Consider the following 17,327-nt stretch of genomic DNA (forward strand, 5'->3'; position numbering starts at 1 on the left):
GCTCTGGCCTGAGGGAGACAAAGGCAGATAGCCTAGAAGCCTGCAGAACTGCTGTGGTCTGTCCAAAACAAGGTGACTCAAACCTGCTGTTTATTTTCTATGGAAGGACTTTTGTTCTATGCACTATGTGGATATGCACCTGTGTGGTCTGCACATTGCCTGTTATGCCGTTGGTGTGAATAAAGTCACAGTGTATCACAAAGACTGTCTATGATTGCCTCAATACTGCCGCCGCTACCGTAGCCTACCACGAGCACATCCCCACAATTGGTGGCTTGGAGCGGGCATTCCTGCAGTGAGGCAGGCCTGAAGCAAAAGTTGTGTTGGACTGCATGTCATATATCAGGCCTGCAAGTTTTATGGTTCCTGACAAGATGGAGGAGGCCATTAAGCACCTGATTCAGAGTAATGTACAGCAGCAACAGGCATTGCAGGCTCAGAGGGAAAGTAATGAGCTACAGCAAAAAAGACATGAGGAGGCTATGTGTGCACAGCAGCAAACAAACACTCTCCTAATGCAGCAGCTGGTAGCCATGCAAGAGTCGGTGCGAACATCCCTGCAAGGAGTTTTAACTGCGACAACCCCGACTGTGTCTACCGCCAGGGACAAAGTCCGATCCGCCCTGAGGAAAATGGGTCCGGGAGATGATATAGAGGCATTCCTGATGGTATTCGAAAGAACTGCGGAGCAAGAGAGGCTGCCGTTGGAGCAGTGGGCCGAGGTGGTGGCGCCTTTTCTGGTGGGGGACGCACAAAAGGCCTATTTTGACCTCAGCTGCGATGAGGCCAAGGACTATGAGAGGCTAAAAGCTGAGGTGTTGGCCAGGTTGGGGGTAAACACCTATGTGCGAGCGCACAGGGTGTATCAGTGGGTGTTTGCTGAGTCCCGACCCGCCCGGTCACAAGCCTATGACTTACTTCACCTAGTAAAAAAATGGCTTCAGCCTGAGATATTGAGCCCTTCTCAGATGGTTGAAAGGGTCGTGGTCGACAGGTTCGTGCGTACCCTCCCGAGAGCCATACAGCGCTGAGTGGGACAAGGCGATCCAGGCAACCTGGAACAACTGGTTAGCCTGGTGGAGAGGTATATGGCCACTCAGGATTTGGGGCGGGACTCAGCGGTACTACCGAAGTCACGTCAGCCCCCGCTGCCGACCCGGGATCCTGAAAAAGGGATCCCACCACATAAGGAGGGGAGTGGATCTCCAGTCCGTGGGAGGAATACCCTGGGGAGGAGGGAGGCTGCGAGGATCAGATGTTGGCATTGTCAGGACTGGGGACATGTGGCATCCAACTGCCCTAGGGCATCCGAACCCATGGACTGCGGGTTCGCTCGCCGGTCCTCTTTTTATGCCCAACCGGTGTATATAGCTGACCCCCTGCTGGCGGCGGACAACCCTGGCAGTGTGTGGAAAGGAGGTACCACATGTCGTCGGGGTGGGGAGACGGCTCCCTTATGCCGCAATATTGGGGAGGGACTTTCCCCTGTTCTGGACTTTGTGGAGGAACGGGTTGCCTACCTATGGGGAAGGAAAATGTCCAGGTCCCGAGCCCGAGGACCCCGAGGCAGGGACCCCAGCTGTAGGGGTCACCGTAGAGGAGGTAGAGTGTAACCCTGACCGGTTTCCCCTAGAAGTATTGGCGGGTGAGACAGTAGAAAGTTCGTCCATCCTGGATCTGGAGGTACCCCGAGAAACCTTCGGGACCGCACAGCTCCAGGATTCGACGTTATTGCGGGCTAGAGAAGGTGTGTCGGTGGTTAATGGTGTTGCCCAGCGTCCCGGCGCCGATACCGTATTTCCTCACCTGGCCTATAACCAGGACCTGTTATATAGGGTAGACAAGGTGAGGCAGGAGGTGGTGGAACAACTGGTGGTGCCCCAGCCTTACCGGCGAATGGTCTTGGAGTTAGCGCATGCGCATGTGTTGGGTGGTCATCTGGGGGTTAAGAAAACGCTGGAGCGAATTCTACAACGGTTCTATTGGCCTGGGATATATGAGGAAGTCCGGAGGTTCTGTCAGTCCTGTCCAGTGTGTCAGCTGACTAGCCCCCAACCTCACTATCGCAGTCCACTGGTACCTATGCCCATTATAGAGGTGCCCTTCGAAAGGATCGCCATGGATCTGGTAGGCCCCATTATTAAGTCAGCCCGAGGTCACCAACACATCCTGGTAGTGTTAGACTATGCCACTCGCTATCCGGAGGCGGTCCCATTGCGCCATACGTCGGCCAAGGTAATAGCTAAAGAGCTCATGAGTATGTTTGCCCGGGTGGGGATACCAAAGGAGATTCTGACGGACCAGGGGACACCCTTTATGTCCAAAATAACAAAGGAATTGTGTAAGCTATTAAATATTAAACACCTGCACACGTCCGTCTACCATCCCCAAACCGATGGGTTAGTAGAACGGTTTAATAAGACCCTGAAGTCCATGCTAAAAAGAGTCGTGGCTAAGGACGGGAGGGATTGGGACTTACTGTTGCCCTATGTTTTGTTTGCGGTACGGGAGGTGCCCCAGGCGTCCACGGGGTTCTCGCCCTTTGAGTTGTTATATGGGCGACATCCCCGTGGGCTACTGGATATCGCTAAGGAAGCATGGGAGCAACAGCCTACGCCTCATAAAAGTGTGATAGAGCACATAGGAAAAATGCAGGACCGAATAGGGGTCGTGTTGCCGATCGTCCGTGAGCACATGGAAGCGGCACAACTGGCCCAGAGTCGGGTATATAACCGAACCGCCCGGGTAAGGACATTTCACCCGGGGGACCGAGTTCTTGTACTCGTGCCCACGGTCGAGAGTAAATTCTTGGCCCGGTGGCAAGGACCCTATGAAGTTAAGGAGAAGGTGGGCCCAGTTGATTACAGGATATACCAGCCAGGGAGGCGGAAGCCCGAACAGGTATATCATGTGAATCTACTAAAACCTTGGAGAGACAGAGAGAATTTGTTTGCAGACAGCCCGCCCTCTGTCGGGACGTCAGGGAGTGACCCGGGGTCACCAGGTGTTCCGGAGAACGCCGCTGGGGTGACGATAGGGGACGGACTGTCGACCAAACAAGCACAAGAGGTGAAAGAATTTGTTAGTCGGAATAGTGACGTATTCTCTGACCTTCCTGGACGTACCACCTTGATCGAGCATGACATTGTCACCGAGCCCCGGGTGAAAGTCCGCCTAAGACCATACCGAGTACCGGAGGCTCGGCGACAGGCCATTTCGCAGGAGGTAAGATCGATGCTACGTCTAGGGGTCATAGAAGAGTCAAAGAGCGAGTGGGCTAGCCCGATTGTCCTTATTCCCAAACCGGATGGTTCATTACGGTTCTGTAATGATTTTAGGAAATTGAATGAGGTATCAAAATTTGACGCCTATCCCATGCCTCGGGTAGACGAGTTGATAGAGCGGCTGGGAAAAGCCCGGTATTTTTCGATCCTAGATCTCACGAAGGGCTACTGGCAGGTACCTCTGACGGAGGCGGCAAAGGAGAAGACGGCCTTTGTCACCCCGGAGGGGCTTTTTCAGTATAGGGTGTTGCCTTTTGGGTTGCATGGCGCTCCGGCTACGTTCTAGCGTCTGATGGATGTCGTCCTCAAGCCCCATCACCAGTATACCTCCGCGTATCTGGATGATATAGTCGTGTTTAGCCCAGACTGGGAGGGTCATTTGTCAAAACTTCAGGCAGTGATAGATTCTCTAAGGAAGGCGGGGTTAACTGCCAACCCAAAAAAATGCTCGGTGGGACTAGAGGAAGCTCGCTATTTGGGGTATGTGATTGGACGCGGAGTCATTAGGCCCCAAGTAAATAAAGTTGAAGCAATCCGGAATTGGCCCAGGCCTCGTACGTCCAAGCAAGTACGGTCATTTTTGGGCCTGATTGGGTACTACATGAGGTTCATTCCCCATTTTGCCACCTTGGCAGCCCCGTTAACCGGCCTCTTGAAGGGTAGAAAGTCGGTGATGGTTCGCTGGGGGGAGAAGGAGGAGGAGGCGTTCTCCCGTTTGAAGTCGGCCCTATGTGAGTCCCCAGTTCTGGTGACGCCCGACTTTAAGCGGGAGTTTGTAGTTCAAACAGATGCCTCGGGAGTAGGACTAGGGGCTGTGCTTTCCCAAGAGCTCAACGGGGAAGAGCACCCCGTGGTTTTTCTAAGCCGCAAGCTTACCCCAGCAGAAACCCGGTATAGCATTGTGGAGAGAGAGTGCCTCGCCATCAAGTGGGCACTCGAGTCTCTCAGATATTACCTTCTGGGGAGAAGGTTCCGTCTGGTGACCGACCACTCCCCTCTCCAGTGGATGAGTCGGGCTAAGGAGGGGAGCGCTCGGGTTACCAGGTGGTTCTTGTCCCTCCAGAACTTTAAGTTCACTGTTGAGCACAGGGCCGGCCGCTTACAGGGGAACGCAGATGCCCTATCCCGGGTACACTGCTGTGCGTGTGTTCACCCCCTCAGGCTTGAACAGTATGTTCAAGCCCTCAGGGGTGAACAAAGGGGGGGGATATGTAGGAGAGTCTCCGGAATAATAATGGACGGACGATACGTGCCACCAGAGGTCCTGGCCTCGGTGGAGTAAGAACCGGATCATTGCGGTTACAGCAGCGAATGCTGCTGGCGCAGCGTGTCCGGGCCGGTTCTTACTGTTCCCCACGGCCAGCCCAGGTTTTTGGTGGAGCTGGGCCTTTAAGAACCCAGCCTGCTGATGATGGGGGTGGGGTGTGTCTTGCTGAGCTGGAGATTCCCACAGACAGAGTGAGTGCTGATAAAGGAGAGTCTGGGCGCAGCACACATTGAAGGATAGCCCTGGGACCTGTGGTGCTACAAGCCGAAGGGGCTCTGGCCTGAGGGAGACAAAGGCAGATAGCCTAGAAGCCTGCAGAACTGCTGTGGTCTGTCCAAAACAAGGTGACTCAAACCTGCTGTTTATTTTCTATGGAAGGACTTTTGTTCTATGCACTATGTGGATATGCACCTGTGTGGTCTGCACATTGCCTGTTATGCCATTGGTGTGAATAAAGTCACAGTGTATCACAAAGACTGTCTATGATTGCCTCAATACTGCCGCCGCTACCGTAGCCTACCACGAGCACATCCCCACAATATATATATACTTTAATTTTACTACAAAATATTTATTTTTCACATATCTTAAAGGGAGGTTAGACGGACAGAAAGCAAACCATTAAACTGTGTTAAGTTAAACCACATCGAGGATTCAAAGATGCCACATTGGTTATTAGTGCAGTAGAGGGAAATACAACCCAAAACAATGTGGAGAACAGTCTCTATGATAGAATATGTAACCTCCATGGTAGAGACAAAATGAACTGTTACCTTATGTAGTGACCGAGTGTAAAAGGCAGTCTATGGTTATCAAGGGGTAGGATCTGAGGGGTGTACTGTGGGCCTCCATTTGTGTAGAAGCTTAGACCCCTTCTTTGCATTCAATAGGATATGAGTAGAACCATCACTGAAGATAATGAACATCCTAGTGAACCTCCAATTGTACACAGTGTTGTAGTGTCACAGAGCTTATGTGGTATAACATGCTTCTTTTTTATTTGAAGTGTGGCTTAAAAGAGATATGAAACAGTCTGCTATGTTTAAATGATTATAAAGCTTCTTGATTTCTTTCCAGGGAACATCAGAGTCACATTCGTATGAAAGAAGTAAACTCTAGACAAACTGTATCCCAAAAAGACCTAAGAGTCTATCCATCTGCTTGATAATGATATCTTGTTGTTTTGATAAACTGATGAAGAAGTGGTTTCAGTTTAGGTGTGGAAATAGATTCAGAGATATACCAATGGAACTGACCATATGGGGCAGGTCTTCATGTCTCCTGTTCTTCAATAAATATCTCAGAAAGCTGTTTTTTTAGAAATCTGAAGAATGACTCCTGGTTAATCGCCCGAAATACATCTATTCTTTGGAGAAGTGGTAGGATAAGTCTCCAGTTTAGATTTCTGCTTTTTAAAAGAGAATTTGGCTTTACAGGGAATATGTGATGGATAACATTATTAGCTCTGAGGCTAAGAGGCTATGTGCTACCAACAGACGTTTCGCAACAGGGTTTTGTGTCCATGAGAATCAGAGCTTTTTATAGATCTGTTGTGCTGGATTTGCAGGCTATTAGAGGAGGTACGCTCCAGGAAGTAGTCAGTCAGGCGTGTTGGTGCTTCCTTTATTCTTTCCTTTTGGGCCATCAGTACTTCTACCCAGTACAGGGAAAAGTGTTTAGCAGCTATTAGGATAAGTTGTATGTCAATGCAAATCATGAGTTTGCTGCCATCCTGGGAGGATCTAGTTAGGCCTTGAAAAGTGGTTAGGTTTTGACAAATCTTAGGGTCGCATATGACACATTTTCATCTATAGTTTCCTGAAATAAAAGAAGACAAGGTTCATGATAAAGCAGGTGGCACAATTTATGTTGACTGGCCCACCAGAGTATCATAGGATTTTCTGGTGGGCCCTGGCACTGAAACCATTGGAACTGTCTTTGGAGCCAATAACTTACCAATAGGGTCTATTTCTTTTAATCACCAGTCTATTAGGCTAGTTTCACATCTGCAGCACATAGATCTGGCTGTTTGATCCGGCAGAAAATGCTGGGAATCAGCCAGACACAAACAGCAGCTTGCAGCGGTCAGATCTGCGCTGGACTTCATTATACTTAATAGGGCCAGAGGGCATTGCGTTTGTACCCAGCAGTGCCGGATCCGGAGAATTCCAGCAGGCTGTTCTGGGAATAAACATCATATATGTGAAACTAGCCTTAGACTTTATTGATGAAACAGGGTTTGGGCCCTGAGAATCATTTTCTCTGGTTGCCCGAGGCTAGTTTGACCCTAGGCACAATTTCTATTACTGAATTTTATTAAAGCTTTATGACATAGTTTCCATTTGATTCATATTAGCCTATATACTTCCCTTTTTCCTCAGCCAGGGGTATGGTCCCCCACACACACAACCACCCACCCCTTGTCCCCCTTAATAGTTGATGGACACCAATAAATACACCATACCCTAGGGGATTTTTGACAATTTAACATGGAAAATGAACACACATCAATCAGAACTTGTCAGGTTATTTTAGTCCCCTAATTTGCTATCATGCTATAATAGAAGACCTTACAAAGTTTTCAACGTTTTTTAATCTGCAGCAAGATCAATAAAATGAACTTCAAAATGGAGCCTGTAATGGCCTGTGAAGGGTAAAAGTAGCTTGGTCGATAGACTTTGGCCGACCATTGTAAGTCACTAGCAGCCTTCTCCAAATCTTGGGCATGTGGGGTTTCCTTGCACACCAGACGTACACAGTTCAGCCAGATGTGATGTACCCAGCTTCATCACTGTCTTGCAAAAATCCTCTTCTAACAAGTTCTGAAAAATTAACACATGTACAGTACAGTAATGAAGCCAGACACAGTACACTTGCTGCACTGTCCATCCCAGAGGAGTACAAGACAACGGCTGGTAGTGACGTGGAGCGGCTGATAGATGTCATTCAAGAAAGGTAGGCAGGGGTGGGTTGCCCATAGACATTACAGTGAAATTTCCTGGTGCACCGATGCCCAGGGGGCCACCAAACCCTCCTCTCTGCTGTTGGCTGGGTACATAATGGGCCAGCTCCTGAATTAAATTGCTGTGGCTCGCATCTCCTAAGCCCACTGCTTCACATCTTAATCAGAGGCAAATGGCGGTGGAGGACAGAAAATGATGGCCATGACAGAAGAGGGACAGCTTTTGGAGCAATATATTGTGCTCCACTGTGGTATATGGTTCAGATAGGATGGTATTTTGCACTATGATTTTGCAGACCCCACCTAGTTGTGGTGCCCCACTTTCAATTTGGGGCCTCTTTTAGGCTACATTCACACGACCGTATGTATTTTGTGGTCCGCAAAAAATACGGATGATGTATGTGTGACATCCGTGTTGCATCTGTTTTCTTTGTGGATCCAATGTAACAATTCCTATCCTTGTCCGCAAAATGGACAAGAATGGGATATGCTCAATATTTTTTACGGGGCTACGGAACGGACATACGGATGCAGAAAGCACATGGTGTGCTGTCCGCATTTTTTGCGGACCCATTGAAATAAATGGGTCCTCATCCAATCCGCAAAGACATCAGAACGGACATGGAAGCAAAATGCGTTCATGTGAATGTAGCCCTAGGTTTTTTCCAGGGCCTCCATAAGTTCCCAGTCTACCCCTGTAGGTAGGTTTGCCTAACTCTTCCTGCAAGCATCAAAAAACAGATGGTTCCTCACGGTAATTAGAATACAATGAACACTAGGTTGATTTTTATTTTTTATTTTTTACTTTGCTGCACACCCTGTCATAGTGTGGATGGTCTAGGTTGCTGTATAAGTCGACACATCAACCTTTAGACCTAAGACTTGAGTAGTATAGTTATATTTTTAAACTTTTTTGTGATAATGTTTCATAATACTATTACACCATATTTTTGTGTAAAAATATTTTCTTTATGACTGCATTATGACATTGAAAATATTTAACCCATCTCTTTGGTCTCAAATGAGTTGAAAGAGGGATTAAGATTGTATAAAATGTATTTTTTGTATGCATTTGTAATTAAAGCAATAAAATGTTTTAAAAAAATATGCGCTCAGTTATACAGTAGCATTATAGTGGGACGATATAGTTAGAGCTTACCAGGCAATGATCACCATTACCATTGGTCATTTCTCTTTCCTGATTTCTGTTTCTTGAACTTCCAGATTTTTTTTTTACTTAAAAGAAAGATAAATTAAGTTTTACACAACAAGTAAAAATAATATATTGTTGCAATGTATTGGTAATAAAAAATAAAAATAAAACAGATTACCAATATGAAATATCTCATCTAAATTAACATCACAGAATGGTGCTCAAACATAACTTTCATTATTTCGTCATAAAATTACCAACAGACTTTATAGCACAACAATGCAGAGCCGAATCCTTGCCAATACTAAATAAGTAGAAGAGTCTTAGGGTATGTGTTAGGGTCATGTTGCTGTTTCGCTGTGGCTGCTCTAATTAAACTAAGGAGACCGCATTGTTTAGTCAGTCTACCTTGCAACCATGACACCACCATGCCGTGAAGTCACATCCTTACTCACGTTGTACTATGTTACATAAAGTTATTCTTTGCACATCACTGCAGGTGGTGAAGGGGCCAGAGTCATCAGTCTCCGCCTGCTATGCCCTATGTAGGAACGACAGGTTTAGTGCAGTGGCCGGTTTTGAGGTGGCCTCAATGCTACGCTGGGTCCCCCGGACACCGTCGAGGTGTCACCACATGTTGCTGCTCTCCGGAAGGGATGGTAAGGTGTGGGGCACCCCAATTGGAAATAAGTCCAGAGAGTCAGGGTCTGTAGTAAACCAGGGTGCCTCTTTACTGGAGGAACTCCGATACAAAACAATACAGGCGAGGCATAGGGCTGGCTTCTCCAGTCTCCTCCCTGGCAGAAGAAGGGTTTGATGCTAAAGAAAGGCCTAACCTAGCTGTCCCTCTTTCTCTTCAGAAGGCTGATACCCTGGTCCAAGGCTGGTGATCCAGGGTCTGTGGCAGTATATCCCTATCTCAGCGTCTTCTTCTGGTTCCTCAATGCTTCAATCAAGATGAAAGAAGAAGTGTCGAATGAAAGCCGGGTCGACGCCAAACGGAGGCCATTCCATGGTTGACTGTACCCCAGAAAGGATGAGGTGCTACATGGGTCGACCTAGAGATTGTAAGGGGGAAGCCATTCCCGAGTCAGAAAAAGACTACATTGGGAGTGGCTGAAATCTGAAGGTTTACAGTGACAGCAGCCAAGAAAGTTATCCAGAGAGAAGATGGTGTATTCTGTGGATGGAGACTTTGGTTACGTTGAAGGGCAGGTCAGAGGTGTCAGTCGCGATGGGTGATTATACCTTATAGTATAAATAGGCGGAGTCATCAATAGATGACTCACGCCTATTTATGAATATTAATTATTGATATTAACCCAAAATATTAATAATTAATATTTCCTTTAACAAGTTTCAACCGTTAAACAACCACATGTGCTAATTCACAAAAAAGTGTCTGGTTATTAAGGCCTTTGCAAGCCTGGCCATTAACGGGTTAACCAATGAGCGCTTTTCCTGCTAATAAGCAGCTTATAGCAGGGCACTGGTCGTTTAGATTTAACTCTGGGACAGCACTGGTAATAACCAGTGAGTGCCGTCCTCTGGAAAGCACTCATTTATGAATAGGAGGCAAGATGGAAGGAAATCTTGCAACTTAAAGGATTTGTCTGGTTTTTGGATGAAACTGGACAACCTTCCCGTTCAAGAAGCAATGAATAATAGGTAAGGGCTTACCTGCCAGAGCCCATGCTGCTGCTCCTGTTCGCCAGCTGGGCTCTATTTACCTGGCTGCAGCAATGACATTGTCAACAACACGTGGCCGCTGCAGCCAATCATTGGCCTCAGCGGTGCACCCAAAGAAGCCAGTGATTGGCTACAGTGGTCACTTGCTGTCAATATAATGTCACAGCTACAGCCAGGTAAAGAGAGCCTGGCCGGGAGGACTGGAGCTGCAGTGTGGGGTCTGGCAATAAGTACTTACCTGTATTTCATTATAGCTTGATGCAGAGAGTTGTCCTGTTTCATCCAGAAATCGGACAACCACTTTAAATCGCAGTATAAGGCTAATTAAAATCCTTATACTGCGATTTTTCAATACATAGGGCTCTTACCCTTTTCTGTTGGCTAGTTTCTTTAAAAACGGCACTTTTATAATATGTAAATTACCTCTCTACCAGCAAGTAGGGCGTCTACTTGCTGGTAGCCGCCGCATCCTCCTTTAAAAAAAACGCCCCCTCCTCCTGCTGATTGACAGGGCGCTCTCCTTCTCCGACTGGCCCTGTCTGCAATTCAAATCCCGCGCCTGCACCTCATTCGGCGCAGGCGCTCTGAGAGAAGGACGCTCGCTTCCTCAGCACTCCCTCAGTGCGCCTGCGCCGATGACGTCACCTCTAAACCCGAAAGAGAAGACGTCATTGGAGCAGGCGCACTGAGGAAGTGCTGAGGAAGCGAGCGTCCTTCTCTAAGAGCGCCTGCGCCGAATGAGATGCAGGTGCAGGATTTGAATTGCAGACAGGGCCAGTCGGAGGAGGAGAGCGCTCACTGGCCCTGTCAATCAGCAGGAGGAGGGGACCTTTTTTTTAAAGGAGGATGCGGCGGCAGAGGTAATTTACATATTATAAAAGTGCTGTTTTTTAATAAACTAGCCAACAGAAAAGGGTAAGAGCCCTATATATTGAAAAATAGCAGTATAAAGATTTTAATTAGCCTAAAAAAAATATATGACTTTTGGGGGGTGACAGAAGCCCTTTAAGCCTGCATGATTTTCAGGTCAATTACGTGGAATGCTCATTCCTAATAACTGGCCTGTATAATCATGCTGCCAATCAGTTGATAAACGAGTAATTACTCATTTGTTGGAAAATTTGCATTTTTCATCAGAATGAAATATACCCGATTATCAGCAGCACATGTCCTAGATAATGAGGGACCAACTGCAGATAATCAATAGATCTGAATGAGGGAGCAATAACTGTAGTAGCAACCATTCCACTCCCTTCACTTTGCATAGGCCTATTACACAGCGTCGATCAACATTTTTTTTCTTGTGGCCCCTTGAAATAGAGCAACGTGACTATGCGGCCCCCAGACTAAAATAGATTGTGCACCCCTAGTGTAAGGACATGATAAATATCCCCCTTAGTTTTTATGATTTACTCAATTTAAGCAGCACTGCATTACTGCCATGTTTCTGACCTCTTTCTTACAAATGCATGCATGAACATTACGCCTCACTCAAACTCAATCTGTGGATGAGTGGTTTTCTTAAAGGGGTTTTCCACCTTTCTTGTGCTTTTTTTCAGACCCCCCCAGCAGGGCTGAACTCACAGTGGTGATCATACTTACCTGATCCCCCTGCTGGGTTCCAGATCCACCACTTCCCCTGTGCACTGCTGGTCTTAGTGTCAGCATCCTGTTTGATGCGGTTTAAGTGACCGCTGCAGCCAACAACTGGCTACATGGGTGACGTGTCACCCATCTGTCAGGTCACTGAGCTATGTGACACATCATGGTCGCGATCAGTCATTCGTTGTCACGTGATCCACATCAAACAGGATGTTGAGGTGGGTAGCTATGGGACCAGCAGTGCAAGAAGGGGATGGATGGAGCTGGAACCCAGCAGTGAGGATCAGGTAAGTATGCTCACCATGGTGGATCCAGCCATACTAGGGGGTCTGAAAAAGCACAAGAAAGGTGGACATCCGCTTTAGGCTACTTTCACACTGGCGTTTCTGGGTCCGCTTGTGAGATCCGTTTCAGGGCTCTCACAAGCGGCCAAAAATGAATCAATTCAGCCCCAATGCTTTCTGAATGATAAGGATCCGATTAGAATGTATCAATTTGGCTGCGTTTGGTCTTGGTTGCGTTTTTTAGGCGGTCACTAAAACGCAGCTTGCCGCATTTTGGTGTCCGCCTGACTATGCAGAGCCAAACGGATCTGTCCTGACTTACAATGTAAGTCAATGGGGACAGATCCGTTTTTCACTGACACAATATGGTGCAATTGAAAACGGATCCATCCCCAATTGACTTTCAATGTAAGTCAAGACGGATCCTTTTTTTTTCAATGAATAATGCAAACGGTCCGTTATGAACGGATTCAAGAGTTTGCATTATCGGTGCAGATCCGTCTGTGCAGATACAAGATGGATCCGCACCGAACGCAGGTGTGAAAGTAGCCTTAGATGACCCACATCTATCACACATTCATGACCTACTCTACTCAATGTTTCTGTCCTAGGAAACCCAAGTGGTACCTGTTGGCCATTATTTACAATCTTTTCCTCAAATACAGAGATTGCTAAGAAAAACTGTATAACACAAGAAGACAGAAAATAGTTTGTCATACCTTTACCTTTAATCCTAATTACACAGAAAACAAGGGCGAAGATGAGAAATGCAACCAATAATCCTCCCAAAAATGCTAAAGCAATATCAACATGACTTCTGCAATGAGAAAGAAGAAAATAATTATTGATAAAAATATTATATGGCTTTACTATTTGCACATTAATGACAAACTCTCCACATTTTATAATGCAGAGGTAAGAACAATTTAACCACTTCTGCACTAGCTGTTCTTATCAATCCATGTGGTATAAATCCATAATATCCATCTATAGAATTCTGTGGTCCCTTACTGTATCTCCATATTACATATTATGGAGATATCTTCACAGCACAAGTCATCCAAATTAAATGTGAAATCTGACAAGGTTACAGCTTGATGTTTTTACATACAGGAAAGCCGCCCCTAATATTAATATTGGCAGTAGACTGAGTTTTGGACAGTGCCTAAGGGCAAAGAGGGGAACACAACCCGCCATACAGAAAATGCACAAATGCGAGGAGTTAACTTTGATTAGACATTTGCCCTGTTATAAATGTAGTGTCCCGGAGCAAGGGTACTTTGGGCTATGGATGTTTATAGATATTTGCCCCTATTGCTACTATGCAGAGCCATCAACTCACATTTTAATGCACTTGGGAAGGTTAACTGACATTAGGATTTATGCTGCTGTGTGCACTTACACTGTTTAGTTGAACTGCATTTTATATGTTTATTGTAATATATCCTGTTCATTTACATTATTGCACTGTATTTGCACTGTACTGTGGAAAGGGTTAATGCACAGGCAGCTAATACTGAGAGACTTTGGGACTTTCCACCTATGAAAAAAATTGAAATCTATATTTACTATAAGGGACAATGCAAAGCTTTGGAGGGAACCGGCACATGTGCTGACTGTCTGGTTTAGCTTTGTTGTTTATGTCTAAAGACCTGTATATGACGGGAAAAGCTGTTTCAATACAAGTCCTAAAGACTTGTATTGAAACTCTATACAGTGTTCCCTCAAGATACAATATTAATTGGTTCCAGGAGGACCATTGTATGTTGAAATCACTGTAAGTTGAGTCATTGATTTCAAAGCCCCAAAATGTCATCCAAGATAAGAGAAAATGAAGATTTCAGAAAAATAAGCAGATAACTAAGACAAATCCTTACATATAACAGTCAGGAATAGCTGCTAACTAGCAACTAATACAGTATTTTACTAGAGAAGTGGCCTTGATTTGTTGGATCCAGGTCTGAGACATTGTATGTTGAGTCTAGTTTCAACTTACGATGGGTCAGAAAAGACCATGTATGTTGAAAATATTGTATCCTGAGGCCATTGAATCTTGAGGGACCACTGTACAAATCTATGTCAGACTGAAATTGCAACAATTTTTCTGCTTAGGCTGTGTTTCTCCCAATAGAAGGTTCTAGTTCAGCAACAATCTGTATATAAAGAGAGCAGTCAGAGACCCTAGTGGTCTGCAGATAGGAAACAGGGTTTTAGTAGAAGAGACTCTGCCAGACTGCATAAGTTACCAGAAGAAGAAGCTGAGACAATCTGTCACAGAATCTGAGTCACCAGTCCTTTGACCAGAGGGCCAGCCAGACAACTGAGCCACAGACCCTGGACACTAGCCTTTAGCCAGGGTACCAGCCTTGTACAAAAGAGAGAGAGGAACAGCTAGCTTAGGCCTTTCCTCAGTACAGAACCTTCTTCTGCCATGGAAAAGACTGGAAAAGCCAGCTCAGGGCCTTGCCTGTATTGAGTTCTTCCAGTAAAGGCTGCTTTCACATGGTCAGTATTTGGTTAGTAATGTCCATCAGTATTTGTGAGTCCAAACCAATAATGAACCCTAGAGAGAAAAGGGGTAATGGACATACACGTATTTGTGCCACTCCTGGTTTTGGCTTCAAAATACTGATGAAAAATACTGAATAAATACTGCAAACCCTAACTCTCTGGGCTTATATTCCATTGTGGTGCACTATGGAGAACCCAGCGTAGCGTTAGGACCGGCTTAAACCTGGCCACTGCATAAATAGCCAGCCATTAGTCTGCAAGAGAGAGATGCCCATAGTGTTCGGTTCTGGCTTACAGAGGGGGTCCCCAGTAAGGTGTATGGAAAGTGTTTACAGTGCAGATTATGTTGGTCCCTCTTGATAGCTGACAGTGGAGTAAAACACTTTGCACCTAAATTAAACCGGTAAGAGCATTTGAGAAACGTTTTTATCCAGCTGCTTGGCATGCCCCCTTTATTATCTCTTTGTCATCTACTTACTACTGGTAGTGGTGGTCAACAAATTGTAATATAAACCCTCTCCCCCTTCAGAAGCCATATCCTCTCCTACCTTTTATTTGCTAATTTGGCGCTGAGTTAGAAGCCACAGTGGTTCGTACGGGAATTATAACTGTCAGTTATAGTCGCTTCCTCTGGGTGACAATTTTTTAAGGAGTATTGACATTTGAGACATTTATGGCACATTGCTAGGATTCATTCCCTTTAGGGCCCCATTCTGGAGATCAGACGTGGTCTCAGAGGTGGGACCAGCACCTATCTGACATATATGGCCTATCCTCCCTTTAAGGAGGAGTTATTGAGGTTACCTGAGAACATTTATAATGCTATGCAGCTAGACAATACATATGATTACTTCATACTTTATACTGTATATAGCTTCTATGGAATATTATAATGTGACATACATCACCAAGCTTTATTCCTATATGTTTATAACCTAGCTTGGTTCTATCACAGAATAATACGAGGGGAAAGCACAATAATGGATATCTCACTGGTTTCATGAACCAAGTTATATTCATCAAGGAAAAGAGTCCTTAGAAGATCTATAGTTATAGTCTATTATTTGAGGCCCACCAGAGGAAATAATTCTACTCCTCGGCAGTCATGAAGGAGATATGTAGGTTCACTTTTAACTTCACAGCACCCTCTGCTGGTAACATATGTACACACACAGGACATACTGTATCAACACTAAGGACAAATAGGTTATTTGTGATATCATCCATAAAAAGTGATTAACTTCAGTAGTCTACCGCAATGACAGCTTCAGAAAGAATAGTGAATAATGAGAATTAGCAATATTATTAAGTCATAGCCTGTACCTCTTTAAGGGAACCTGTCATCGGGGCTGCAAAAAGTTGTGACAGAGCAAATCAAAGATTCCACAGCACTCCAGAATGGGTAGCAATATACTATTGTATATATACTATTGTAATTCTACACTCAAAGATAGTGTTAGACAAAGCAACAGCCAAAGTATTGGCCAAAATTCCCATCTATTCTGCCATACAGAGCTTCCTCAGTGGTGTATCATGTGGCTTGTGGCATGTCCAGAATTTTGGCCAATGCTTTGATTATTGCTTTGACTAACACTATTAGGCTACATTCACATGATCGTGGCATGTTTTGTGGTCCGCAAATTGCAGATACACAAAACACGGATACCGGCCATGGGCATTCCGCATTTTGCGGCCATGGGCTATAACTAATCATGTGGCTATACTTGTTCAGGTCAGTTTATCCATGGCTATTACTTTGATTATGCATTCCGCATTCGGCATTTTGATAGCCGGACCCCTGCTGTATGCACCGGCAAAAACACTGATGCGTGCGATGTGTGGAGGGAGGGAGAGAGATTCCATTCGGGTCTCACGCTGCTGTGACGGGGACCTGATGGCAGGAAGGGCAGCCCGATGCCTTACTTAGGTATCGTGGTTGCCTTCCGTGACAGCCTGTGAGATCCAGACCCCTGGATCTCACAGGCAAGCAAGCTGTAAGTGTATTACACTGGTAATACACTTACAGCCAATGCATCACAATACAGAAGTATTGTGATGCATTGTAAAGGGGATAAGACGCCCAAAAGTCCCAGAGTGGGCCAAAAAATAAAGTGAATGAAAAGTGAAAAAAAATTAAGTTTTACTAAAAAATTAAAAGTTTCAAATAAAAAAAAAATGTAGTTTTCCTATAATAAAGTAAAACATTTTTTCTTTTTAAATAGGGAAAAAAAAGAACAGTAGACATATTAGGTATCGCTGCGTCCGTATCGACCGGCTCTCTAAAAATATCATATGACCTAACCCCTCAGGTGAACACAGTCAAAAAAATAAAATAAAAACTGTGCTAAAGAAAAAAAAGTTTGTCACCTTACATCACTAAGGCTGCAAAGTATTTTGCTGTCTGCAAAAAACGGATCCGCTAAAAATACGGATGACGTCTGTGTGCATTCCGTTTTTTGCGGAACGGAACAGCCGGCCCCTAATAGAACAGTACTATCCTTGTACATTATGTGAACAATAATAGGACATGTTCTATCTTCAAACGGCATGGAAAAATGGAAATACGGAAATGGAA

The 17,327-nt window shown here is 45.4% G+C and overlaps 1 protein-coding gene across 4 annotated transcripts in view; it reads right to left on the reverse strand.

Moving 5' to 3' along the window:
- LOC122930277 (adenosine receptor A3-like) overlaps positions 1-17,327 on the reverse strand; it is a 58,408-nt gene that overhangs the window by 12,837 nt on the left and 28,244 nt on the right. For 2 of the 4 annotated variants that reach the window (XR_006388114.1, XR_006388112.1), the window contains 3 exons: positions 12,961-13,058; positions 8,673-8,749; positions 5,325-6,369 (listed from right to left, as the gene is read on the reverse strand). Coding sequence is in view for 1 of the 4 variants with exons in the window: in XM_044283525.1 (XP_044139460.1) it covers positions 6,316-6,369; positions 8,673-8,749; positions 12,961-13,058 (229 nt within the window). In the remaining 3 variants the exon portion in view is untranslated. Of the gene's footprint in view, positions 1-5,061; positions 6,370-8,672; positions 8,750-12,960; positions 13,059-17,327 lie in introns of those variants that run through there. The other 2 variants (XR_006388113.1, XM_044283525.1) reach the window with 2 other exon arrangements.

This window comes from Bufo gargarizans, chromosome 3 (genome assembly GCF_014858855.1).
Source record: "Bufo gargarizans isolate SCDJY-AF-19 chromosome 3, ASM1485885v1, whole genome shotgun sequence".
Taxonomy (NCBI): Eukaryota; Metazoa; Chordata; class Amphibia; order Anura; family Bufonidae; genus Bufo; species Bufo gargarizans.